This window comes from Equus caballus, chromosome 1 (assembly GCF_041296265.1).
Source record: "Equus caballus isolate H_3958 breed thoroughbred chromosome 1, TB-T2T, whole genome shotgun sequence".
Lineage (NCBI taxonomy): Eukaryota > Metazoa > Chordata > Mammalia > Perissodactyla > Equidae > Equus > Equus caballus.
Window position 1 is genome coordinate 106971161 of NC_091684.1, and position 27693 is coordinate 106998853.

A 27693-nucleotide genomic window follows, 5' to 3' on the forward strand; every position below is an offset into this window, starting at 1 on the left:
GCCTTCAGCCTCAAGTGCCACCATCAGGGCTACAGAGAGTTCCTGGGTGCCTCTCTGTACCACTGTTGCGCCAATATAAGAGAAGAGGAAGAAAGAGAGTCAAAGTCTGTTCCTGCTCCTGTATCTCCCAGGTTTTGAGGGCAGGCTGTGGTGCCTTCCCCAGTAGACAGGAGTGCAGGCTTGCCCCGGTGATCCCGCTGTCTTGGGAGCTGAGCAGTAGCCCTCTTTCGGAGGGGTCAGGTAGACAGAGCCCACAGGAGATGATAAAATGACTGTGTTCATATTTAATGGCACCTTTCGGTAGAAATTGGAGAAGCAGTAAAACAGGCCGAGGCCTTGCTGTACACCAGGGCTCCTTGGCCCACAACTTCGTAAATAAGGGCCCTGGGTGTGGGTACGGCTCATTGCGCTTTCTGGAGAAAAGAGTGAACACTAAAAGTGACCCATATGACAGAGAAAGGTGTTAGAATAACAAATCTGGGCCTTGATTTGGGATGGAGTGGGTGCTGGGGCTCCCGGGGCTTCTGCTTCAAGGTCACAGAGTCTTTCCATCCTGCCCTGCCACCAACAGAAGTTACCCAGTCCTAGACAGTATGGTGGAGAGGTTAGAAGCGTAGACTCAAGTCTTGCTACACAGGGTGTGGACTGCCAACCAGCAGCATCACACTGGGAGCTTGTCGGAAATGCAAATAATCGGGCTCTGCCTAGAAAATCAGAATCCTAGGGGGCAGGGCCCGGGAATCTGTTTGACGGGCCCTCTTGATGCTCCTTAAAGGTTAAAGGTCTCCTCTAGAGCCACTTGTCTGGTTTCAGTCTGCCTCCTGATTACCCATATGGCCACATTGGGACTTCTGGGACTTTGGCCAGGTGATCTGTGCCTCAGTTTCCTTATCTCAAAATTGGAGTGGGAGATTTAAGTGAATTAATGTGTTTAAGATCCTTAGAGTTTGGAACATTGCAAGGGCTCTGTCAGGTTAGTTGTTTTATTAGTCATTCTATACTAGGCATCTAGACCCTGAAAAACCCCAGAGAGCAGTAAAATATTTAAAAGATTCAGTTTATTCTCTGACCCATCAGAGCATGTCTGCGTCACCTTAGTTGGGAATCTGGTTGTAACATTTTACCCATGTCCACACTCAAATAACATAATTTGGATGGATTGAAATAGGCCATAGGTAGGCTGAGAAGGGAGATTTTATTCCTGTCTGTGGTGCATCCCAGTGATCAGGGAGCTGAGAAAGCGATTCCCCTTGATCTCCTGAATTCTCTCTGTCCCCTGTCTTCTCCCCCGACCCCTCACAGGGCCCATGGGCCAGATGCTATGATCCTCGTGGATGGGCAGCCGCGCCAGGCGAAAGGCGAGCTGGGACTCTCCCAGATGCTCCACATCGCCAGCCAGATTGCCTCGGGCATGGTGTACCTGGCTTCCCAGCACTTTGTGCACCGGGACCTGGCCACCAGGAACTGCCTGGTCGGAGCCAATCTGCTGGTGAAGATCGGAGACTTCGGCATGTCCAGAGACGTCTACAGCACCGATTACTACAGGGTAAGGTGGCTTCTCCAGCTGCAGGACCCAGCGGCAGACTAGCGCCTTGCTCACATGTCTTTGTCATTGTCCATTAACCCTGTCACTCCAAAGCATACACATATACACACCCATGCCCAGACACATGCTCATGGTTAGCCTTTGGCCTCTCCTGCATCTTGACATACCTGTTTACTATTCTCTTGATAGCTCGCTCCTCCCTTTCTCTTGGACATTTAACCCAGTTGCATCCTTACATTGCAATGACATAGGCCTTATGTTCCCACCTGCATCAGTATTCATTCTTCATGCAAACAGACTCATATATATATGTGTACACCCGAGTGCACACATAGATAAGCTCAACTTGGTGCTACATTTTACGATCTTCCAACTCAGTCCTCAGTCCAGACTCACCCACAACACATTTTCTTCTTGGAACTTATCTGATGACCATGTAGGCTTATCTCGTCTTCTAAGGTAGATCTTGATGAGAAGCCAGAACCCAAAGTGAAGTTGCAAAAATAATTAATCTGTTGCTAAACAGAATTATCCCAACAGCTTAGGAAAGATGAGGCAAGAAAGTGTGTTATCATTGCCAGCTTTGGAGTGAGGTGTGGTTTGGTGTTTGAAAAAGCTTTCTGACTATGAGAGGAGACATCACATTCAATTTTACTTCTATACAGTTGTGTACCATACATTAACAGACGTCTTAGTTGGCCCACAGAATTATCTTTTCCTTTAGTCTTTGGGGATGCCCTTGCCATGGATCATTCAGTGGTTTCTGACAGTGTTATTATTGCCATATTATTGCCAGGGAAAGGACGAGTGGGCACGAGTGTCATTTATCTCAAAAAGGGGAAGTATGGGTGCAACCTGAGATACAGAGATGGGATAACTTCTGCAAGCTGATTGGGAAGCAAATGCCTCAAAAATATGAGAAATGTACTTTGGGGACATTGAATGGGTGAGGAGTTGGATAGGTGGTACAAGGAGAGGGTGGAATAATGTTTTGGGGGTTGAGGGGTGTGGTAGCCATTTGTCTCATCTTTGTGGGAAATGGATGATCAAGGAGTCCAGATAGAATTGTTCCTTTGGCCTGAACCTGGTAGACCAAGCGGCTGCAAGTTTGGGGTTGGCATCCGCAGATCAGTTCTATCTGGATGCTCCTACTGGCTTTGCCTAAGCAAGAAGACCCAGATATTAAAACTGGTCACTCAAGACACTTCATTTCAGCTGTGGCCTGGAGAAAAACAGAATGTTTGAGACATGCTTTTATGGCTAGAAAGTGACGTGCTCATAGTAAAACCAAAGGATGGCAGATGATACACCATCATGGGAAAATTTGAGGCAGAATAGACCAAATAGTGGGGAAATTAGAATGTCTGCAGCAAACTAGGCAATTTCTTGAGCCACCTGCCCTGTCCAACATCCCCAGATATGGAAAAGGGAGCATGATGCAGCCACAGACTGACGGCCAGGGCAGACCTGCCAGGAAATAGCAAAGTGGAATCTTTCTTTAGCATCTAGACCAATTTTTTCAGTCATTTCCAAGAGAGGCATTGGTGTGGTTACTAAAGGCCCATGGGTCATAGATTTCTTGAGTCTAGCCGGAGCTGGCACCATTTAATTGCCTTTGCACTCCGTGTAATGGGGTTTGCTGGCCTGTCTGGCTGAGCTCGGATTTATGTTGGGTTGATGAAAGCAAGGGATGGATCATTGTTTTCTGTGTGAGGCAGATGTTTGATTATGCCAATCTGGTCTCTACTGGCTTCACCAGGGTCTTAGGAAACAATATCTGATCAGAATGTGTGTAGACTCGGCTTTCAAACTTGCTTCAAGGAGTGCATTTATTATTTCTCGATTCTGATTTTAAAGAGAAAAAAAAAAGATCACATTTCCAAGTGATACTGCTTTGTAACTGTGAACTGTTGCTCTTTACTCCTCGGAGAACTGCAAGGAGTAAATCTTTCTCATTTCTATGGGCTCCAAGGCAGATTGGAATTTAAGAAAGGGAGAGTGAGGTGAGAAAATGTCCTTACTCTAGGTATCCACAGTTCCTTTTTCATGAGTTCTCAGCCAGGATTAAGCTGAGGCCAGCTAGCTCGAAAATGGATGTCTTTGGTCTCAAGGAAGTATGAAATCAAAAGGATAGCTATTGCGGTAAAAACACAGGGCACCACTGGAAAACTGCATATTCCACTGATGGTGAGTTGATCGTATACTCTCCATTTTCAAAGAGCAGCTTGTAGCATATCTTAATGTTCAGTTGCTCACAATCTCCTAGTGTATACACAGCTCCCCCTCCTTCATTTTCCATAAAACAAAAGGTGGAAATAGATTTGCCTGAGGTCACATCCATAATGAACCTTGAAGTCTTGTTATCCATATTGGAAGACATCAGGGTGACAAAGGAGCCCTGTATGTGGGCCTAATCCTATCTGTGTTGACGTCCTAGCATCATTAGCAGCCATGGGACCTCAATGCACTTTCTCTAATCTCTATTTCATTGTCCCAATTTTAAAATGAGGACAAACATAGTCTCGCAACATAGTTATTTTGATGTTAGACAAGTTCATTTGTTTAAAGAAAAAGCCTGGAGTATGCTACCTACTGGATAAACTTTTGTTTATATTATCTTCCTTAGTTCCTTTCCCACCAAGGCGGAAGAACTCCAGGGATAATCTTATTTTCAGATATTAGAGAGAGGTCAGAGAGAGGGACCTCCTGATCCCTGGAAAATGAACTGGGATCGTGTGGCTGCCCCCAAAGAGGAGGGTCTTTTAGCTGACCACCTCTGGAAAATTTCCTCCCCAAATTTTCCACTTAGGTAGAGATATGGGGCTTCCGTCCTCACTTGTTCTTCTGGTCAGCATGTATCTGGTCCCGCTTTGAATCTTAGAGCTGAGTCCACGTTCAGGTGACTTATGAAAGACAGTTTTGTTTGGTCCACCGGCTGAGGCTCTGGGGGAAGGCAGCGATTTATTAGATAGCAAGAACATGAAGGATTCTGTCTGCAAGCTGACTCCCAGCACAGGTTAGCGCCCCTCTACTACTGGAGGCTACTGAAGTCTCCTGGGCCTAGGAGTTTGCTGGTTTCTGGTGTCTAATATAGCTGAATGCAGATAATTCAGGTCTCTGTGTGTGTGTGTGTGTGTGTGTGTGTGTGTGTGTGTGTGTCTGTGCTCACCCATCTAGCGCAGATTCCAGAGCGTATATCTGAGGGCAGAGGCAGAGGAAGAGAGAAACTCCTCCTTCTTTCTTTCTTTGTCATTTTTAATTTCTTAAAGAGGCACCATCTGGCTCATGCATGAGTGGAATGCGAACGATTTACAGAGGTGAACTGCCTAATTTCCTGTTACATATTTAGAGAGAGAAAGCAAACATTGCTGTACCACAGTGCGAGAGCGATCTGTTCTCTCCTCCTAAGACTCTGCCCAGTGACGGAGAGCTTTTCCTCTTTGGGTCACCAACTCGATCCTTCTGAGATTGCCTCTAAACAGGCTTTGACAAGGGCAGGCGTCTGGTGCCATTCTATCTTTTGCAGAACATCAGACAATACTCAGGGATTAGAGGTCAAATCTGGAATTTAAAAAAGTTTCAAGCATCCTGAAGACGAGAACAGAATAGAAATATTTTCAGATGTCTTGATTTGGAGGGGAGGCGATAGGCTGAGGTCCAGGAGGGATGGGATTGGAGGGGCTCGCTGCTCTGATCCTACTGATCCAAAGGGCCAGGCGTGTGCCTTGCTGTTCACCCTCCGGTCCTTTGTGCCCAGCACGGTGCCTAGGACTTGGTAGACACTCAGTAAAAATGTGCATGAATGAATGAAGTCAGAATGGGAATTTGGAATTAGTCAGGATGTGGTTTAGGCCAGACCATGAGGAGCCTGGACAGGCAAATGGATGCCCAGCTAGGTGAGGTGAGTCTCTGGAGATGACGTGGGGATCCGTTGTCTAAGCAGGCAGAAGCAGTATCTGGGGACTGGATCTAGAGGAGGGAGCGAGTGCTGGTCTGAGTCAGGGATGACTTGCTTAAAGTCAGAGGGGAGCCTTGGGAGGAGGTGGAGCCAAGTGTCCAGGAGATGAGGAGGAAAGTACGGCAAAGCCCAGGCAGACACATATATGGGGGACATGAGGCAGGTCTGAGAGCTGATAGCAAGGCCCTGGGTTCTAAGGTGGAGATTCTGGGTCAGGATTCTTGGAAACCCCTGGAAAAGATGACAAGAGTAACTGTTAGGATGTGAGAATAATTTAAAACAAGCTGATCTGGCTGGTGGAATATTTGATTTTATGGATGTCATGGTGCCCCATGGCAGTAATAAAAAGTGTAGGCTCTTGGACCCATACCGCCTGGGTTTGAATCTCAGCTTCTGTAGTTCCTGCCTATATAACCTTGGGCAAGTGGTTTAAACCTTCTGTCTCCCCAGACTGTAAAATGGCACTAATAGCCCTGATCGCAAGCATTTCCTGTAAGAATTAAGAATTAATAAATATAAAGCTCTTTGCATAATAAACACTCAATAAATATTAATTACTGTTACTGTTATTGGAACTAAAGCACAAATATCTTCCCCAATTCCAAAATGGGCATTCTAAACAAGGCTTACCTAAGTGTATTAGTGAAGGCAGGCAAAAGGCTCTAACAAGCGGATGCAGAATATATAATGATTCCAACACAAAGAGAAGCCTGTTTCTAGGTCACGTAACAGTGTGAGCAGGTGAACTTGTTGGAGGAATAGCCCTCCTCCACGTGGTCATTCAGGCTGATGGAGCTCTATCCTCCTCTGTTGTGTGATGTCTTGGTCCCCTAGGTGCCCGTCCCCATTCAAGCCAGTTGGAGGGGGAAACAGGCATGAAGGAATGCACAAGGTTAATGGGCCTGACCTGGAAGCAGGGCCTGTCACTTCTTCTCATGGCAAGAACCCAGCCACAAGGCCTCACTCTTTGCAAGGGAGGATGAGAAATGGAGGTAGCTGTGTCCCCAAGTAGGAGAGAAGAATGTGGATTGTAATGAGCAGCTGGCAACCTCTGCCACAGTATGGGTGAAGAAAGACTCCTTTCTCTTCCAACATGCCATTCCAACAGTGTTTTATCCCATGTCTGATGATTTCGCAGGAAAATTAGGACAAGGCGTCCTTGCTTTCTATTGCTACTCCCATCCCAAACATGGAGATCCTGAGAGGCGCGGTTTCATCTTCTCATTGCAAATTCTGGGTGTCACATGACATTTGTAATCAATGAGGGAGCTTGGCCTCACCTGCCATCTTGGTGCTTTGGTTCATCTCCCTGGAAAGCAGCAAAGGCATACTCATAAGAAAACACATCCTGTGGAATAGGCGGGGAAAAGGGGTATGTTCAAAATCAAAGGGAGTCTAAGTTAATAGGTAAGAAAATACATCCAGAAGCAAAACAGGGAAGAAATATAACTGGAGCAGCTTCTGTTCCAAACACATGATGGTTAAGGGGGGATTCACAACATATTCCACATTCTAGCTGAAGCCACCCAGTGCTGTTGAGAGCAGGGTTAGGTCCTTGACTAAAAGCCCGGGCTCTCAGCCTGTAGAGGGTCCCAGCGAGGGCTTCAGGAGCCCCAGGAACTCTAAGACTTCCTGAAATTGTATGAACAATGTTGCATGTGGGGTGTTTTGGTTTTTGAGGGTTCATAGCTTTCAAGAGAATCCCAAAGATGTTTAGGGCCTGTTGGCATACTGGAAATGAGTTTCCTACCATGTCAGTCCTTAGAGAATAAGACAGAGCTCCAAAGACTGAGGCCGGGGAGGGAAGCCCTCTGATTAGTTAAATCAGGACCTGAGGTTAGAGCAGGGCTGAGGCTTAATCAGATGGCCTCTGAGGCCATGACCAGCAAGAATGTTGACTGATTACTGAGTCGCCTGCGCTGAGAGCCCGGGGACCACCAAAGTCTTGTCGATTAATCAATTAGTCCTTGGCCTCAAGTGGAGAGAGGCCCTTTGGTGGAAGCCAAATGGCTGACAGTGTGTTGAGGAGAGCCAGTGGTCTATGAAATAACTTGTTATTTACTTTTGCCTTTAAAAGCTAGTGAAGGCAATTTAAGCCAATTGACTTTCAGGACCACAAGGTGCCAAGGTGCCAGCCATGCCCCTTGCTCTTTGTTGGGGTTTCTGGGAGACCCCCTCAGTAACTGGCACCCCCCCTCCCTGCCCAGATTCTGAGCTCTGAGCCCGGCAGGTGGAGATTATAATGTGCACTTGAATACTAATAGAACCCTTGTGGATGGTGGCCTCACTGTGTGACCACAATGAGTTGTCTCTCATACTGAATTCCCAGGTTTTCTAGCATGGCATCCTGGGAATACTGCAGGCTTTGCCATGCGTGGGAGGAAATTTTGCTGTTCATTTCTGCTCCCTTTAGGCAGGCAGATGCCCATCAGAATGCGGCAGGAATGTGACTGCACGCTCATCCTGCACCAATCAGAAAAGTTGTTTCTTCAAAGGAGCTTTGGGCTGGAGAGCTGCCCTCCTGGAAACCGGAAACAGCACAAAGAGGGCGGGTCCCTCACAATTCCTTTCATCCCCACCTGGGCAAGTGGTTGCCTGCCCTCAGAATCTTAGTTCCTTTCTCCGGAGGGCAAGAGTAGGGAGACCTGGCCTCTTACTTAACTGCCTGGGAGAGGATAAGCAGCTGGACAGACTGGTCCGTGAGGGATGCTGACCTTGTTTGGAGAGGACTTAACCAGACTTGTCCCTGTGGTTTCAGACATGAGGTTCCTGAGTAGACCCAGGCACCAGGGAAGAAGTTATTCTAACTATCAGAAGATTAGGGTCCCATGCAGGCTGTCCAGTGGCCAGAGCCCAGTGGCTGGACCTGATTGTTCTCTTGCTGTTTTTAGAATATTCCAAGAATAGGTTACCCATGTTCCTGTTATCTGGAGGAGAACGAGGCAGGAAGGTTTGTATTCCATTCCTGAGAAATGTGATTTTCCCGTTTCCTATTTTTCATGAATACATTTTTATTTTGGAGTAATTTTAGATTTACAGAAAAGTTGCAAAGACAGTAGAGAGTTCTCATATACCCATCACCCAGTTTTCCCTACTGCTGACCATAGTACATTTGTCAACACTATAAAATTAATATTGGTGCAAATTGTAAACTAAACTACAGACTTTGTTTGGATTTAATCAGTTTTTCTGCTACTGTCCTTCTTTCTGTCCCAGGATCTACCCCAGGATACCATGTTGCACTTAGCTAAGTTGTTACTTAGGGGCAGTGGTTGAAACAGGGGTGAGGGCATCTACTGCCCTGTCTTACAATCTCCTCTTTGGTTTTCTATGCCCCAGCTCAACCCTTGATTACCTTTCAAGAGGCTCCAGGGCTCCACAGTTCCCTGTGTTCTGGAAGCAGGGTAGGTGGGCTATAATAAACTGCTGAGGAATCCTATTTTGTGAGGAACTTATAACTCCAGAGTCTTACGGAATCTTTTAGAACTATGCAGCCACTGGCCGGCATCTTTAGACGGTAAGACAGAGCTGGAATTCACTTTCTCTGATAAAGCTTAGATTAGGAGGCTAGAGGAAGGCATGGGATCTCCTTAGATTCCCAGTCCCTAGACTGTGAGTTTGTTCTTTTCTTCAGCTTTGGGAGAGGGTGCCCGGTGCTGACCGGAAGACATGGCCACAGGGTAGACATCTGGGCATGCTCAGAACTTTAGTTGCCTGAACGTCTGCTGTAGGGCTTGGTGCCATAGGACACGCATCTTGAGGGAATTTTGGAAAACAGCTCCAATGCTATGACCTGTTAAGCTGCACAAAGCTGCAGAGGGAATGAACATGGAGGAAGGTATGGGGGATAGATTTATGCTGATTATAGGTATTACAACCTTGTTTCCTTGATTAAAATCAAAGAATTCACACGCTAATTATTTACGAAATACCAGACATTTTGGAATCCAAGTCTGTTGAAGGACAAGTCTGCTATTTTGAACACCTTGGTCTCAACGCCAGCTCTGTGTCCATGGTGACAATTAGAGACTTCACTTTTATCTGTAAAATCTGGAGTTTGGTTCTAGTTCTATAGTCTCTTTTAGGTTTTACCCTCTATGGGGCTAAGTTTTGTGTGTAATGATAAGTGAATTGGAGGCTTGATTTCTTTAAGAGGGAGACAGGGCCAGAGGTACAAGAATAAAGCCGAAGTTGTCTCAGCATTCTCTATTACTTTGCCCCAGACCACAGCTGGTCAATATCCCAACCCCTTTTCTCCCCTCCTGATAAAATAAGGGAACAACCTCCAGTTTTGAAATAGGCTCTTCCCACAGTACTTGGATCTAGTTTAGTGACTGAAGATTGCTTTCTGCTCTTGCCTCTTCTTCTCCTTTGAGCTATTTAGGGTAATCAGCCCAGTGGGCAGAAGAATTACTTGGTGGCTTTCTTGATGTTTTTTTCAATGACGGGAATTACATGGATTCCTCCATCCATCTCCGTGCTTCTAGACCTCCAACCTTCTTAGGCCATAGCATACTTTATTCCAACGCAGTGGTAGTGCCACTGCGGACATCTACCTGCAACTCAGGCATTCCACAAGGTGCAGAAGTGAATATAGGGTGAGACCTGGTGTTTTGAGCGATGGAAGACTCCAACAATCTGATGTGAAGGTGACTTGGAGAGGACATGATGATCAGGAGGTTGACGTGCAAACATTCGGACTCTAACAATGAGGTGAACAAGTTATTTGGGACATTTCCTTTCAATAGGCTTAGGAATGCTAGACCTGGGGAGTACTTCCCATCTTTGCTCATGGGCTCTTGGCAACCTGTGAGTAATCTGGTGACCAGAATGCAGGACTCAAAGCAGGAGGCCTATGATTAGTCCTTGCAGTAACTACTGACATGGGATAAATTCCTTTCTTGCCATGGACTTGAGTTTATCATAAATAAAGTGAGCACTTCCTGTCTTTCTTCTTTGTTATCTTAAGGCTTCTCATCTCTTTACAGATGACGGCCACACCAATTGCATTGTTTTCTGTCCCTTTATGGAAACTTGGTTGAGAGTTTGAGGGATATTCTGCAGTTTCATCCTTAAATCCATTGATGGCTTCACTGCTCCTTTTCCCGGACGGGGCTTAAAGGACTGAGTTCGGGTTCAGTTACTCACTCCCTTTGGTGATAATTGACTTTAGATCAGTGTTCTTGACTCTCAACCATAAGATTGGATTAGATACAGAGTTTTCCAAGGCAACTATTTTAAAGCAGTAAAACGTTTTCTTCAAATGGAACCTTATAAAATAGATGGATAGATATAGGTAGATAAATACAAAGCCACTCTAGTTCAAATGGAGGAAGGAGGAGTCATGGCATTCTGTCACCCCTTACCTGTCCCCAGTCATGCAACTCTTGCCATACTTTTCTGGAGGGGCTTCCTTGCCCTGCAGAGCTGAGCACTGGGACCCCTTCAGCAGGCTCCCCAGTTAAGATCCAGGGCAGCTGTTCCAGCCACACATAATAGTGATAGCGATGACAAGAATGGTAGCAGCAGGGGATCAGTGAATGGATAGCTCTGCTTTTGAGTCCCTCTGATTCTCCTGCCTCTCTGTGGCTTACCAGCGGATCACATAAGCCCTCACCCCCAAACCAGCTGAAGGAGAAACACTCATTTCACACATGCTGATTGTGGGGTTTTGCGCTTTCATACCAGCCTCTTAGTGCTTTGCCTGGAGGAGCAGAGGGTCTTCTGAGAAATAAATGGTCAGGGACTATTAGCCTCCATTTTATAGATAAGCCTTAGAGAAGGTTGGTGCTGTGTTCAAGCCTTGAGATTCCTTGACAGCAAAGTCAGTGTTCGATCATTTATACAACCTTAGCATGAGTGATCCAGTTTGTACATTTGCTCAGCCATGTCCATGCTGGTTTATTTCCCCTTGTGCCAAGTCTTGTAGCCATTGACAAGGTCTATGTGTTGGCAGCAGCATTCCATTTAATTCCTGACTATGCACAAGGATGAACAGAACGCAATCTGTATTCCCAAGGAAATTAACATTTCATAGGGAATATAAAACAGGATGAAAATTTGTAGCTCCACTATAAGCCAGAGGGAGGCAAATCATGCAAAAAGGTTACAAATTTCAAAATCTCATCTAATTAGAGGGGTGACTTGTGTTTTGAGGGTTTGGTTGGCAGTCAGTGGGTTGAATTTTGGGGGGACATTCCTGTTAGAGGGGTTAGCATGAACAGAGGCATGGAGGGAGCTTGGAGGCAGGCAAACTGGGAGAGTGATCCAGAACACTGTGTCACTCAACTGGCCCAAACTGAGGATACGTGGAAGAGGCATGGAAGGAAATGTTGGTAAAAGAAGGATAGGACCACTGTGGCAGCCCTTGAAAAGCCAACTGTTCTGACTTGTGTAGCTGATAAACAGGCATGGAATGTTAGTCATGTTTTAGTGGAGGCTGTGTATGAGGACAAGTCATCAGGCAGTGGCATGTAGGCTAGACTGCAGGAAATAGAGGCCAGTAAGGCAGGCCATGACAATGGTCCAGGGAAGAGGCGATGAGGCCCCATGCTGTGGTGGTAGCAGTAGGGTATAGAAGAGAAGGCGTCCGAATCAGTGGGGCCTGGAAAGGTGAACTGGAGGCCAGGGCCTGGACACTCAAAGCCTCTTGTAGTTTTGGATCATAACCTTGAAGAATAACAGTGAAATTGAGGGTCAGGACGGATTCCTTACAAATGCAGCTTTTAGGCTACCTAGTCTATTCTGCATCTCTAGAGTGTTAGAAACACACGAACAAATGCCAAATCATTCAGTTTTAAAGAAACATGAAGCTGGAAGGAGTCTTAAATGTCATCTGTATCACCTCTGTGGCCCCAGGCAGAATAGCATCGAAATCATCCCAGACAGATGGTTCGCTCCTGTCTTCCAGTGCATCTCCCGGGATTCCACAGCCTCCCGCCTTATTCCTTCCAGCTGTGGCAAAGGGAAGCTATTCTCAGTGAGAGAGTTTATCCTTTCCTTTCTAATTTGTAGCACCCTTTAGAAGAGGGAAGTTCTCAGTTATGTCTAGCCAGAATCCTACCTACTGCAAGGTAAGTCTATTTCACCCTATATCCTTAGTGGATCTAAAAAAAGGTTTATATTATAAAACAGATGTTAGAACACTCAAAAAAATGCTAAGAAGAAGCTCAGTGTGCCAAATATGGCCTTGTGCTTTTCACAGGTAATTGGTTGTATTTTATTCATTGGATGCATCTTGACTGGCGGGTTCTCAATAGAAGAAAAGTATATCTGTCCCTCGTCATTCCCCAAATCATATTCTCTTCCTGAGAGAAGTTTCAGGGGTCCCCTAAACTGGGTCTAATCTCCCTGTAATTTTGAAATCCAGTTGTTTGCTTCTGTCAGCGATGGTGGTGCAGTCATGGGATGGACGCTATTGCTATCATAGCCTTATCTCCATGGAGATAGATACTGGGAAAAAAGGCAGGGAGATACCCCACCAGAAAATTCCAAGAACCTGAGGCACATTTATGCTGGAGAGGAGCAGGCAGTGGCCTGAGGCCACTGAATCAGGGTGTGGATTCACTCCGTTCCTCTCTGCTCCTGTGGAGGGCGGGATGGCAGCGCCTTCATCACCTGACAGTGGCGTGTATTATAACAGGCCCTGTTTGGCTTCCTCAATTGTAAAGTCTTTTTTTATTTTCTGAGGCAAACTGAATATATAACATATACAGATACATAAATTTCCATACAAATATCTTCTTTACCAGCTGTAATTAAGATATTTGCATGTAAAGAGAACAGTGTGCTCCTTGCCTTCCTCCTGGTGGGGAATTGTATTTCTCTCCTAATCCTCAAAGCCCAAGACTTTGTGATCTGTCTGTGTCAAATAGGAGGAGGCGGAGGCAGAGAACTGGGGCAATATAACATCTGAAATTCAGAATTTTAAGCACAGTTCTTACTCCTGGATGTCTTTGTTGTTGTTGTTGTTTTGTTTTTTCAGGCTTTGCTAATCCCACAGAACAAAGCTGAGGTGGGGACGGGGAGAGTCCAAGCGAAAGTGAGCAGGACGCCCACTCATTCTAAGCTATTCCTGTGAATCCTGAGCTTCTGCTTATGAGCTATGTGGCCCTAGGAAATTTCCTTGAATTCTCTAAGCCTTAGATCCTCATCTGAGAAAAAATGAGAACAATTTCTTCTTTTGTGCAGATTAAATAAGATAATGTATGCAAATTGCTGGTACCTATTAAGGACTCAATAGATGGTAATTATTATTCTATGTAAGTGAATAAGGTAGAAATTATATGTAAGAAATTTTAAATAATTATAAATTACAAGCTAAGGTGTTTCCTATGATGGTCTGTGGTGCTGGAGACTAAAATTGAAGGGAGAAGAGCCTACTTAAGGGACCTCGGGGAAATAAAAAACAAAACCACTCACTCTTCTGGGACTGGTTTAGATCAGGAGGAAGGAGAAGGCACTGCTACTTGGTCCAAAGAAGAGCTCGCCCATTGTGGAACTGGTAACTCGAACCACTTACCTTTGATAATTGTACACCGTGAATTCTACAGTAGACAAAGATCTTGGGAATTGGAGCCCATTCTCTCAGGCCTCCTAAGTGTGTGCCACCCCTTGTTATCCCAGAGGAATATTTCACAGTCATGTGCCTAGAGCACATGAGGATAGAGAGAAGGCTGGTTTAAGTCCAGTCCTCTCTGCTTTCTCTCTCTTATCATAGGCAACGTGATGGTCACTGCTTGTTACTGTGCATAACATGAGACAGTGGATATGCAGGAGCTTTGTGAACTGTTGGCTTGTGTGCTGTTGGTTTTATCACCACCACTACCACCACTATTACCATTATTACCACCGGTATAGCCTGCTTAGTAAATGATCATGCAAGCTCTGGAAAAAAATGAGTTGATTGGCAGGGCTGGTCAGTGTGCCATCTCTTCTACTCTTCCAATCACCGTGACAACCTTGGCTACGTCTCCTCCACTGAGTCATGCTCTCCAGTCTCTACAGCCAGGATGGACCTTTGATTTGTGGCCCAGCCCCAGTTTGTTCTTTTTTTGTTTCGTTTTGTTTTTTGAGGAAGATTAGCCCTGAGCTAACATCTGCCAATCCTCTTCTTTTTGCTGAGGAAGACTGGCCCTGAGCTAACATCCGTGCCCATCTTCCTCTACTTTATATGTGGGATGCCTAACACAGCATGGTGTGCCAAGCGGTGCTGTGTCTGCACCCAGGATTCGAACCAGCGAACCCCAGGCCACCAAAGTGGAATGTGCGCACTTAACTGCTACGTCACTGGGCCGGCCCCCCAGTTTGTTCTTGAAGTTGATCATTTCCTTACCCAATGGATCAATCCCCAACATCCTCATCTTTTATTATTTATTTGTTCATTCATTCATTCATGTCCTTGAGTCATCTGGGTACATGCATGTCTTGGAGCTCTCTGCGGCATAAATTCCCTTGAAGGCAAAGGAACCCACTCTCTTTTCATCACAGTGACTTTTCACATAAAAAGTGCTCAATAAAAGTGCTTAATTAAAAAATCTATAGTCCTATGTGAGATGTCTATAACGGGTAAGGAATAACGCCCCTCTGGCATAAGCAGTTTTAAATGGATCCTCATAGGTCCCCACTTGCCAGACACCGATGGTGAGTAGGTGGGGACTCTGCTAGGTACATCTGGAAGAGGCAATGGTGTCACCTAAGGGAAAGCCAGCTGGATCTGATTCCCCACCAAAGGGCCCAACATCTGCTTATCTATAAAGAGGCCTGAGAGAACATCTCACAATAATTAAATCACCCATGAGACTGCAGTTAGCGCCAGAAGGACAATTTGTTAATGCACACAGGGGACCAGATTATTCAAAGGCTACCTGATCAAAGCGTTCACTCCCCGTAAGCCAGCCTGTGTAGAAAGCCTGATCATAGTGAGAAGATTCCTTAAAGGGGAAGAAATCAGAGCAGGGCAGTCAGACGAAGCAAATGGTCAAAAGCATCCTGCTAAGAAAGACAGTGAACGGGAATTCCTTGGCCTCCCAGGAGGTTGAGAAATACTGCAGGTCTTTTGCTTACATCCTCCTCTCTCCCTTGGCCAAAGCCAGGAGAGAGATGAACATTGCCACCAGCTAGTTCCATGACTATCCCTTTTTCAGGCCTCTATGACCAGCCAGTGCCCCTTCTGAAAGACGTATTCTTTCTTTGTCTGCTTCTATCAAGGTACCATGGAGCCATGATGGCCTGGAAGCCACTCAAGTTTTTTCAGACAACCTTGGATATATATCCATGTTTTCATCCATTTTATACTGATCTTAAAGAGACTAATTGCATTTTCTTCATTTCCAAATACTTGGGAGGAATTGCTTTATTATTAGAGTCCCTAATGCTTTCCATGTCACTGCATTGCTTTTATACCTAAAAAATTATTCTTTCGGTTGCTTGTAAATCTAATTGCCTTGATACCAAGTATTATATGCCCCAGGGATGGCAAGTAGATCTTAGGTACCAGTTCTGATTGACTGGTAGTAGTTGCCAGAGTGGAGTGATGAGAAGAACTTCGTGGCTTCATCTAGAGTCCAGTGAAAAAGCTTGTGGCGATCAACTGGTGATGTCTGCCATGCATATAGGAAAGGGGATTGATGGCATCTGTGTCATATTGTTTCCAGCCCTGGTATATCACATCCCAATCAATTCTCTCAATTCAGGGATTCTACTGGACCCTTTTACTCATGCTCTAACCTTAGCTTCTCACAAGTGGAGGGATTCTCATAGTGCAGAGGTGTGAGTGTATTGAATGCACATGTGTTGGATTGTGTACAAAGGTAGGTGTTTGCCAGGTGGGCCTGCGTTACTGGTGCTAACTAAGGTTTATTTGCCCAAGATCACATAGATGGGATTAGTATCCCAGTGTCCTAAATTATCTTCTACTGGCCTTTCCCTCACACTTCACTTAAGCATTTTTTTTAAACTTATGTATAGCAAAAATGCCCTTGTTCTTGGTAGATTTGCTTCCCTGTTCCACTCTGCCAAGGGTTTTTGTAGTCTAGGTACAGCTCTCCCTTCCAACTCTGCGCCACCTGCAGCTTTTATCAGTGTACCAGCAATGACTTCAAGCGTATTTTTTATTTTCTGGAAAGTTGAATAGTTCAGACTTGGGTTTGCTGCTAGAGTCCTGCTCCCAAGCAGATGTTGATCCAATTATCAGCATTCTTTGAGTATAGTCATTCTATGGTTATGTCTCCATCCAACTGGACTCTTCTCCTGGACACATTAACCTCTTTTGTTCATAAGTATTCTGTGAGCACCTTGATAAATGCCTGGTTGAAATCGGGTAAGCAAGCTGTACTGGCAAACTTGTGAAAACCAGAAATGAACTTGGGGATTGTCTTGTCAAACCCCTTATTTGACAAATGAGGACACTGAACCCCAGCAAGAGCACAGGTGTTTCTCAAGTTCATGCACCTAGTTAGCAGTAGAGTTAAGATAAGAACAGTGGTCTCGCATCTCACAGGTCCAGTGCTTCTCTCTGACCATCATCAAAGTACTCTGAGGTCAACCGGGCCAGTATTATTATTCCCACTTACAGGCAAGTAAACTGCGGCTCAGAGAGATTGGTTGGTATTCCTCAGATTGCATAAAAAATGAGGACAGAGTTCTGTTCAGTGTTCTGGTTGACAAGCAAGGGTTTTAAGGAATATGAGGTCATTTGTGAATAGAATTTGTATCCAGTTTTATTGAGATATAATTGACATATAACATTGTATAAGTTTAAAAGTACAACATGTTGAGGGGCTGGCCCCGTGGCCGAGTGGTTAAGTTCGCGTGCTCTGCTGCAGGCGGCCCAGTGTTTCATTGGTTTGAATCCTGGGTGCGGACATGGCACTGCTCGTCAAACCATGCTGAGGCAGCGTCCCACATGCCACAACTAGAAGGACCCACAACGAAGAATATACAACCATGTATGGGGGGGCTTTGGGGAGAAAAAGGAAATAAAATCTTTTTTAAAAAAAAAGTACAACATGTTGATTTGATACATGTATATATTGCAAAATGATTACCACCATAGTGTTAGCTGACACCACCATCTTACAATTTCTTGTTTGTGGTGAGAACGTTTAAGATCTACTCTCTTAGCAACTTTCAAGTATATGATACAAAATTGTGAGCTGTAATCATCAGGCTGTACATTAGATCCCCAGACTTGTTCATCTCATAACTGGAAGGTTTTACCTTTTGACCAATATCTCCCCATTTCTCTCACCCCCCAGCCCCTGGTAACCACCACTCTACTCTCTGTTTCTATGAGTTTGGCTTTTTTAGATTCCACATATAAGTGAGATCATACAGTATTTGTCTTTCTCTGTCTATTTCACTCAGCATAATGCCCTCAAGTTTCATCCAAGTTGTCACAAATGGTAGGCTTTTCTTTTTTCTCATGACTGAATAATATTTCGTTGTATATCTGTCCACATCTTTTTCATCCATTCATCTGTTGACAGAAACTCAGATTGTTTTCATGTCTTGACTATTGTGAAAAATTATGCAGTTAACATGGGGGTGCAGAAATCTCTTTGAGATCCTGTTTTCATTTCATCGGATATATACTTAGAGGTGGGATTGCTGGATCATATGTTAGTTCTGTTCTTAATTTTTTTGAGGAAGCTCCATACTGTTTTCCATAGTGGCTATACCAATTTACATCCCCACCAACAATGTACAATGGATCCCTTTTTTCCACATCCTCACTAACACTTGTTCTCTCTTGTCTTTTTAATGATAGCCAGTGAATAAAATTTTTAATTGGTGCACCAGTATAGTACAATCTCCTCATACTTTAGAGTTGGAAGTGTGAAGCTACAATCAGCGAGTTCCATGATTTTTTTCTGGTAGGGTTTTGTGCCAAGGATGTTCCAGGAAAAGGAGGCAAACAGTTGAGATGACTCAGGCTTGGGCACCATAGCAAGCAAGGAGACCCTAATTCAGGGAGCTTGGGGTCTCCAGGGGGTAGTAAAGCAAGCAACAGCAGGGTGATTTGAGGTGAGCATAGTCCCAAAAATGCACCACAGATTCAGTGAAACTGAAGTGTAACGAAGGGAGCCCAGGAGCAGAGGAGGGGGTGATCGGAGACAGGGAATGCCTCCCTAGTACCCCTAAATGTGTCGAGGAAGAGATTTTTTTTTGCATGTTTATTGTGAAGAGGTATTCTCAAGAACATCTGTCAGCTTATTTGTTCACAGTAGTTTGGGATTTCTGAAAGGGCCATATTCATGCTTTATTTCACCAGTCACATATGCCTTGTGCCTAACACCACATCTGGTATATGGTAGGCATTCCCAAAATGTCCAGTAAGCGAAATAAACAAGGAGACAGGTATACCTCTTGGTGAATGACTGATCTGGGATGATGCTCTGGGGCACTGAAGTTTGGGACAATCAGAAATCACAAAACCATGTTTCATCACACTCAGAGATGCTCTGGGGGTTTGTCCTCCATCATTTTGGTTTAGAAAATGGAATGGACCACCCTCTAAGATAGTGGGTTCTCTGTTGCCAATGATTTTCCAGAAAATCCAGATAACCACATTGTAGAGATGTTATAGAGGCATGTTGTTTGGACATGAAATCGCAGTAGATGACCTCAAAGTTTTGCTTTTTTCGAGTTCTCAGATCCTAAGAGTCAACTCTATAACAAAATGCTTAGATAGGTGCAAAGTGACATAGTAATTTAAGGAACCATATTATGCATGTTCAAGGAACTGCGTCAAGTATATATTTCTGTGCTGCTATGAAATATTAGGCCAAATTCACCCTCCCCTATTTACAAATTCACACATCTGTTTGCTTTCTCACTTCCCTCACCCCTCACCATCTGTCACCTGTCTATCTCTGGCCCACCTCTCCTTGTGACTATGTTTCCCTCACTCTGATACCTTGAAATCTTTTTGCCTCTTTTCCACTCTAAAATCTATGATCTCTTCCACATTAAAGAAAAATCTTCATTTGACCTTTCTGCGCCTTCCAAGTTCCCTTTGTCCCCTTGACTACTGAAATGGGTCGTGTTCATCTTCTGTCTTAAATTTGGGGCTTCTGATCTTACTGCTTTATCGACTCTGCATTTTTGGGGTCACTAATTATCTCCTCGCGGTCAAATTCAAATGCCTTTTCTCTACAAAGTCTAATCCTTTTGTGAACTAGCTATTGAATGACATTATTAATAACTGCCCCATTCTTTTTCCCACCCCTCCACTCCCCCACTGCTTAACATTCTTGTTCGATGCCTTAAGAATTAATGCCTCCCTCCACAATTTGTCCCCCTTTTTAGCCGTTCTTTACCTCTCTCTCCTCTCATTTAAAGTTCTGGTGCTGCTATTTTAGACATCAACATTGGAAACCTCACACGCTTACATGGCTATAACCCCTTTTCACTTTCATGCAGAAGCTGTTTGAATTTACATTTTTAGCCTCTACTTCTCTCTTTGATTGCTTAGTCTGTAAGTGTCCCCTGGAGAGTGTACTGGCGATTAAAACTTGGCTTGTTGGAGATGAAACTCACCATGGCCTCCTCCTGCTTCTCAAACAGGCAGTCTGTTGGCATCAGTGAACAGTCTCCTGGGTGGTCCCCCAAAGGGGAGTCATTTATGAACCCGTCTCTTCATCGCCTATTCCTAATGCCTCACCAGATCCTGCTAGGTCTCTCTTTAGAGTGCCTCAGTGTCACTTGTTCTCTGCAGGTTGGCAGGAACTACCCTAGTCCACACCATGATCAGACTAATCCTTGGATCAGTGTATGTACCTTCAGTCTCAGGGGCATCCTACTGGGCATCCATCTTCCCCAAACTTGCCCTTCTTCCACACGCTTGTTTAAGAGCCTCGAGTGAATCCTTATTTCTCAAAAATTTAAATTTCTCACCCTGGCCTACAGGGCCCTGGAGCACTCTGCCAGTCTCCTTCCTGACCCCTCCCACGAGAAGCCCCCTCACTCCCACCCCAGCCAGTCTGCCCCCCCATTGCATGGTGGCTCACGCTCATTTCCACCATTGCATGAGGCCTTCTGTATACATTTGCTTGGTCTGCCATAATGAAGTGCCACAGACCGGGAGGCTTAAACAACAGAAAGTCATTTTCTCACAGTTCTGGAGGCTGGAAGTCGGAGATCACGGTCTTGGCAGGGTTGGTTTCTTCTGAGGCCCCTCATCTTGCCTTGTAGATGGCTGTCTTCTCCCTGTCTCTTCTTATCTGCTTCCCTCTGTACATACCTGCATCCAAATTTCCTGTTCTTTTAAGGACATCAGTCCTATTGGATTAGGACCCACCCATGTGACCTTATTTTACCTTAATTACCTCTTTAAAGACCCTATGTCTATGTATAGTCACATTCTGAGGTACGAGAAGTTAGGACTGCAACATAATGAAGTCTTGGGGGACACAAGTCAGCCTATAACAGCTTCTCTTCTCAACTTCCCATCTGTTCTTTCTTTCTTCTCCTTCTTTGTTCTTTCCCTCTGTCTGTTCCTTACTGCCATCCAAACCCAGAGACCTCATTTCCTTGTCGTCGCTGGATGACCTCCTCGGCATCACATTATTGCTCACACACATAGACGTTCTGCTTCACTGGTGTGCTTCTTCTGCAGGTCATTCCTGTGCTTCTCTGTCTGGTTTGACGGAGAGCAGGGGCTGCATCTCTTGTCTTCTGTACACAGCTCTTGACATGGTGGGTGCTTGGGAAATGCCATTGCTAAGTTACTGCAAGTCCCTTCTCTAAGGCAACCTAACACACCCCCTCCTCTAGCTTCTCAAGGGGGCTTTGAAGGAAAACGGGTTTTTCCTGAGTGGTAACGGGGAACAGACACACTGAATCTGTTGACACCTTGGAGGAGGAAGGCTAAGTTTCCACACCGATTACGTCTGACTGTCTAACTTCTTTGCAAGTTGGAAAGGCAGGAAGGAGATCTGTGAGGGAAGCCCGTAAAGTAGTGGTGAATGCAGTGATTTTTCTGCTGAAGATAGTAAGGACAAATATTCCCTCAGAAGCTTTGGAGAAGGTGGTATTTCTTTGATCTCTGTGGTTGAAAATTCTAGAAAAAATGCACTTCCTTTTGAGTGGTAGTTTGCTGGGATGCTCATCCTGTTGGGAGTAGAACTTAGCCCTTGGAGGGAAGCCAGTTGGATCTTGGTGGCTCACAAAGGAAGACAGCTGGGTGCTGGGTACTAGGAGGGTTGTCATGGTGTGTCTGCTGAGCCATGAGTAGCATCTCTGGGTGGACTCCTGAGTGAGGACCTTGGAGATGGGTCAGCATGGTCAGCCTGCCTTCCTAGTGGTGAAGGAGAGGTGTTTGGAGGCTTTGGCCAGGAGAGACATGCCATTCTGTTAAAGATACACCAACTTCCCTTCACCTCCCTTCTTTCATCCTTCCATGCTTCCTTCCTCTGCCTTCATCCCTTTCTTCTCTCTTCCCCTACCCTGCTGTCTCCCTCATTCACTGTCAGGAAGGGCCATGCCAGAAGGGCCCGGTCAGCGTGTCGTGGCAGCGGCAGAGGCTAGCAGCTCCGGCGGCTTCCACAGTGAGTCTGGATTTCGTCTCTGGGGCCAGAGGGCTGGGCAGGGCAGTCCACACACATTGACAGCTTGCAGGCTTTGGAGAGGAACTTCCATGGGCTGGGGCTGCTTCTTGCCTCTTTTCGCCTGCCTCCCACCATGGGGGCATCCTTTAATTTCCATGGAAATTTCCTGCCAAAGCCACTGATGTGCTTGGGATGTCTCATGGGGAGGAAGCATGGTGATGGGTGGAAGGGCCATGATCTGCTAAGATTAGGTGCACACCTGGGAGAGCCGCCGGAGTTCAAATGGCTGCCAGGCATTCTTTCCAGGCCTGCGTGCGTGGTGGAGGCTGGAGGCTCTGCATGGACGATGGTTTGGCTGCTTTCTTGCATTTTAGGAAGTGTGGCCTTGAGTTTTGAATACGCATTGGGTGCCTACACTCCGTAAGAGATCCTTTAAGGAACTAAGAGTGCCACACAGGCTAAAGGGTCTGAAGAACCAGAAATCTCCCTGTTGACCTCAGATGAAGCTTGGTCTAAGAAATTTGATTTTCAGTACAATTATTACAGAGCTCCATGACTGAGTCAGATACCTAAGAATTTGGGGAAGGGTTTCCCTCCTCATTTTAATTTCTCTGGGAATTTGTGGCCTAGAAATGGACACACAGTAGAGTTGGTCAAAGTTGCACCTGTCTTGCCTTGATCGTCAGACTGAATTGGATGACTTCCTGCCATTCTTTTTCCCTAGGGGCTATTCCTTCTGTTTTGGGAATGGTCCACTTGGGAAAATAAAACTACAAAATTTGCCTACCCTGCCTTAAAAATGCCTCTCCAGATAAAAAGATACAGGTCCTGTTTGCCATCTCAAGATGCTTTCCCGCAGGTCAGATGCTGTTTCCAAGCATTGACTGGGTGTGTTGTAGCTCATTGTGAAGTGATTCTAATACATGACATTATCCTGATGCTACAGTCTCATGGGCATGTGCACAGGGGTGCTTTTACGATTTCATTCATTTCTCTCCTGATTTGGTTAGGGAGGTAAATTAAGCATAGCCTCTCAGGTTCTCTCAGGATCCCATTTTTGTGGTTATCTCCTCTTGGCACTGTTACTAATAATGGCCTTCAAGTTTAGGACTTTTCAATGCTCACAGCTGTGTATAGCTGGTTTATCAGGATGAACATGCATGCTAGCCTTGTGAGAATTTTGAAAGCAGGACCATTATATGAGATTAATCAGTCTCTTCTTATGCTTATAAAACATTGTATGCATTTCAGTTATATTAGAGTAAAACTCTTGATTTCAGGAGTTGATGGGTTCAGTTAAAGTATCAAATTGGTCATATTAGTTAATTCAATTCAACAAATATTTATCATTAATCAACTGTGTATGTTTGATTGTCTAAACTTGGACACCTCTGAGAATTTAAAGAGAAGCTATTAATGATTAAGTAGATAGCACAGGTATAAACTGAGATCTTCCCCTGTAAATTGGGACCTACAGTTACTCTATCCATGTATCAGGAACTATTCTAGATGCTAGGATACAACTGTGAATAAGACAGAGAAAAATCTCTGCCCTTAATAAGGGAGATAGAAAGTAAACATAAAGTCAACATACAGTATGTTTGAGAATAATAGATCCTTAGAAGAAAAATAGAGAAAAAGAAGGATTTGGTGGTACTGGTGGTGGTGGTGACGTGTGAGTGTGTACAGGTTTAGACAGGAGGTCAAAGCGATTGAGTCAGTTAAAGAATATGATGTATTTTAGTTTATTTAATTTTGCCAAGGAGGGCTTCATGGCTTGGCTAATATCTTTCTGAAACAAGTCAGATCTGGAAATTCTGAATCCAAAGCAAGAAATACAAACTTTGGAATGACAAAAATCGAGGAGGGAGAATCAGGTGGCCATGGTGTTGGAAACATACCTTGTCTGCTTGATAGTTAGGTTTCATCTCCCACTGACATCACTGAGAGGGCATCAGAAAGTGAATAAGCCTGTGGATTCATCCACTTGGGGAGCATCTTTGCAGAAAGCCCCTCACTCTTTGATTTGCTTTGGCCATTCAGGATATCTTAAGGCCCTTTCTCCTTCTATCTGGCATATTTGGTGGTGGTAGGGGATGACAACTTACATTTGAAGAGCCCCTACACTTTGCTAGGGGCTTTGAGCAAGTTAATTTATTTAAGCTATCCTGTTCCCGTGAAGAAATTATGATCCCACGTTAGGGATGAGAGCATTGATGTTTAAACATGGAACTAGAAAATAGTGGAGCCAGAATTTAAACCCTAGTCGAACCAAGTCTGAAATCCTGCCTGTATCCTTTAGTCTCACCATACATCCGTAGATACGAGTCGCGGGAAGTGGGAGAAAGAAAAGACATGTAGGACTCACTGGGTTACCCCAAGGTCCTGTGAATGAGCTGGTTTGCATGGCTGGATCAGGAGCAGTAGATGTGTTGGGGTGGTTGTCAATGTCTTTGCTGACTGTGCATGAAGGTACAGCAACTTCTGCTGCTTCCCCATGTGTCATTTCCATTGGGAATGGGGATAGGCATGGAAAGTTTGCGGAGCATGAGAGCAAGGCTTCCTGTTGTGGCATCCATCCTAGGCAGAAGTGGAGCTTGATTTCAGTGTATCAGTGTTCCTGGGTTTCATGCAAGTTGGATGGAGGGGTGGTGCATGAGTCTGCATAGAGATATTAGGGGTGGGGGGAATGCACGCAGAGGTCTGAGACTCGACACAGGTTTTTCAACAGGCGTTTGAGTGAAGTGTTGACTTTGAAAAGACTCTTTGGTTTCCTGTCGGCTTTTATGAATGGATTCCACAGACTGACCTCACCTAGTCTTGGGACTGCTAAGAGCAAGAAGCAGGAGGTCTCGGGACCACATCTTATTATGCTTATACTTAACATCAATATCACTTGTGACTTTGTATTTATTTGTAATCTATGTTCATATACTTCCCAGAAAAAAATTTAGGTAGTGGCAGGCAAACCACCATTTACATGAACCAGAGAGAGCTGCTATAGCAAAGTGAAGAATTGTTTGGGGATGTCAATAGCCTCTCCAGTTTTCCTTTTATGCTAAAGGGGCATCTTTCCACCTGCAATGCTGTTATTCCTTTGGATTTCTAGAACATATTTATTTAGAGATTTCAATGTACATGAAGACAATGTCTCTTTTAGTTTCACAGTATATGTCATATGGATAGAGAGAAGTTATTACTCTGTCATTTACCAAAGCTTTTCTTCACCATCATAATGTCAGTGTCACTTAGGAATATACTCCAGGCACTCAAATGCCCCTCACTGTGTCTTCTATCTGTTGGATTCTGGCTGCCCCATCAAGTCCTGGTTCTTTACTGCTTATGTCCTGTTGTCTGGTTTCCCTCCATCACTTTGATACCCAAGGGCTGAGGAGCAAAGCATCATTCATCTTCCCCCAGGATACGCTTCTCTGACTTAATCCCGCTGAGCCCTCCCTGGTGAAAACAAACAAGCAAGAAAACTAACTTTTCTTCTAAAATAGTAACCCATCTCAACATTAGTTGGCTTTTCCATTCTATATCCATGTACTCTGTGGAGTCCCCCTTGGGAATAAGGATAAAGATTAGAAGCGATTGGTTCTATTTCAAGCTGACAAGGCTTTTCCTTCTTTCACTGCTTACATAAGGCCCACCCTGCCGCTCACACATACAAGGCGTGTCTTACTTTTAAGAAGAGTTTAATTGCAGCTGGAAGGACAGTACCCAGGCTTTTGACACAAGTCTGTGAGGGCATGTGATCACAAGTGTGCCCCAGTCCAAGAACCTGCTTAGAGACCTGATCACAGGCACACCCTTCACACCAGCATGCTGGGAGCCCAGGGGTGTATCTCCCCAACCAGATGAACCCAGTTTTTCTAAGGTACCTGAGAACACTTGCATGTCTCTTTGCGTGCCCAAGGCACACAGGGGAGCTTAAGATGAGTTTTTCACCCCTATCTCTGTGTTAGTGTTTTTCAGCCATTCCTGAGGTTGTGGGTGGATCAAGTTGCAGTGAAGTTGTCCACGAGCTGAAGAGTATTCTAAAACACACTAAGACTTTGCATTGCTCTCCCAAGTCTCGCAATTCAAGATGGTTAAGACTGGCCTTTTGGGGAGAACCTAATGCAATCTCCTGTGGGAGATGCCTCTTAATTATGTGGTAGGTCATGTCCTTGTAAGTTCAGGGAAATCGGTTGTGTGTTCCCAAGGCCATTCCTTTGAATTCTCACCTGGAGATTAATCCAGAGATAGGAACTCTGCCCATTAAAAAGTAATTAATCTTTAGACTCCTCGTTCCCTTAGCATTTTGTTCTCTGATGATCTGAAAATAGATGTCCCAGATCAGAGCAAGTCCCCAGAACAGCAGGATGAGAGTGGCCTGGAATGGCGTGGGGCTCAAGTCTTCATGTGAAGTGGCTGTGGGAGCAAAAGGGAAGATGACGGAGAGGGGAAGGGAGTTGTTCTGGTGTGCCATCCAGGACTGCTCATTAGGAAAGTTACCCTACTCTTTGTGATAGGATTCTATATTGTTTGTTCTGGATTTTTTCTTCAAAGTTGGTCAAGTCCATTTGTTGCCACAACTCTTTTGGGACAAATGACTCATGAGAAATCCATATGTCTGGAAGAATTGTGACAGGACCTCCTGTCTGGGGATGATATGAGTTCCGCTGTCTCTTTTGCCTCTGTCTGCGGGGCTGGTCCCTACCTCTCCAGAGCATTAGCTAGTTCCTCTGATTTTTGCTGCCTCCTCCCATCCTGGTACTTGTGGCTAACCTTAATGGAAGGTAGATGTCTAATGGGACCTCCATACAATGCACTGGGTTGAAGAAGCCTGATATCTGGGTGAATGCAGCCCTGTAAGGAAAGTTTTCAGTTCAGGTGTCTGTCTCAGAGTCACAGGTTTGCAAACTGGGTCCCTGCAACGATTTATGGCTGGTGGAGCCCTGGCATGTAAGTGCCGCCATGCAGGATGGGAAAGGAGGAAAGGACACTCAGTGGGTGAGAGAAGGCATATTGCAGTTCCGCCTTAACTGGGCAAATTGTTTTCCATCTGGGCCTCTGGGATCTCTCTAGCTCTTTCTTCTTAGGCTCATTTCTAGAAATAGACATTTTAATCCTAGAAATAGAGACTGACTTGAGAGTTGACTTTTTCAGTATTATATCAAGATTCTTTCAGCTACAAGTGACAGAAAACCTAACCTATCTTAAGCAAAAAGGCAATATATTGTCTCAATAATCACAAAATCCAGATTTAGACTTATTTCTGGTGTGGCTTAATTCTAAGACCCAAATAAGTCACCAGGCTTGACATATGTCGCTTTCTCTCTCCCTCCTTCCTTCTCATCTCCACTCAATGTTCCTGCCATCCTTCTGTCTCTCTCTGTCTTCCTCTTCTTCTGCCTGAGACAGTGATCTTAGAGAAAGAGACATTAATGGGAAATAGATTTCCAAACAATCGTGGCTAATGAATTTTAAAAATTATGATAATAAATGCTGCAGCAGTTGAACAGATTATCTGTGACCTACATGATCAGTAGCAAAGACTTGGCTTCATCAGAGAGGCCTTGCCATGGGGAGCCCAGCTGACTGGGCATTAAATAATCAGTGTCATTTCTGCAGGAGTCAGGCCAGGCATTATG

At 44.9% G+C, this 27693-nt stretch overlaps 1 protein-coding gene across 4 annotated transcripts in view; it reads left to right on the forward strand.

Moving 5' to 3' along the window:
• The window catches only part of NTRK3 (neurotrophic receptor tyrosine kinase 3), a 364056-nt gene that overhangs the window by 311787 nt on the left and 24576 nt on the right, over nt 1–27693 (forward strand). For 3 of the 4 annotated variants that reach the window (XM_023650428.2, XM_023650373.2, XM_005602808.4), the window contains exon 15: nt 1303–1546. In XM_023650428.2, the coding sequence (XP_023506196.1) occupies nt 1303–1546 (244 nt within the window). Of the gene's footprint in view, nt 1–1302; nt 1547–21979; nt 22055–27693 lie in introns of all 4 variants that reach the window. The other variant, XM_070266942.1, reaches the window with a different exon arrangement.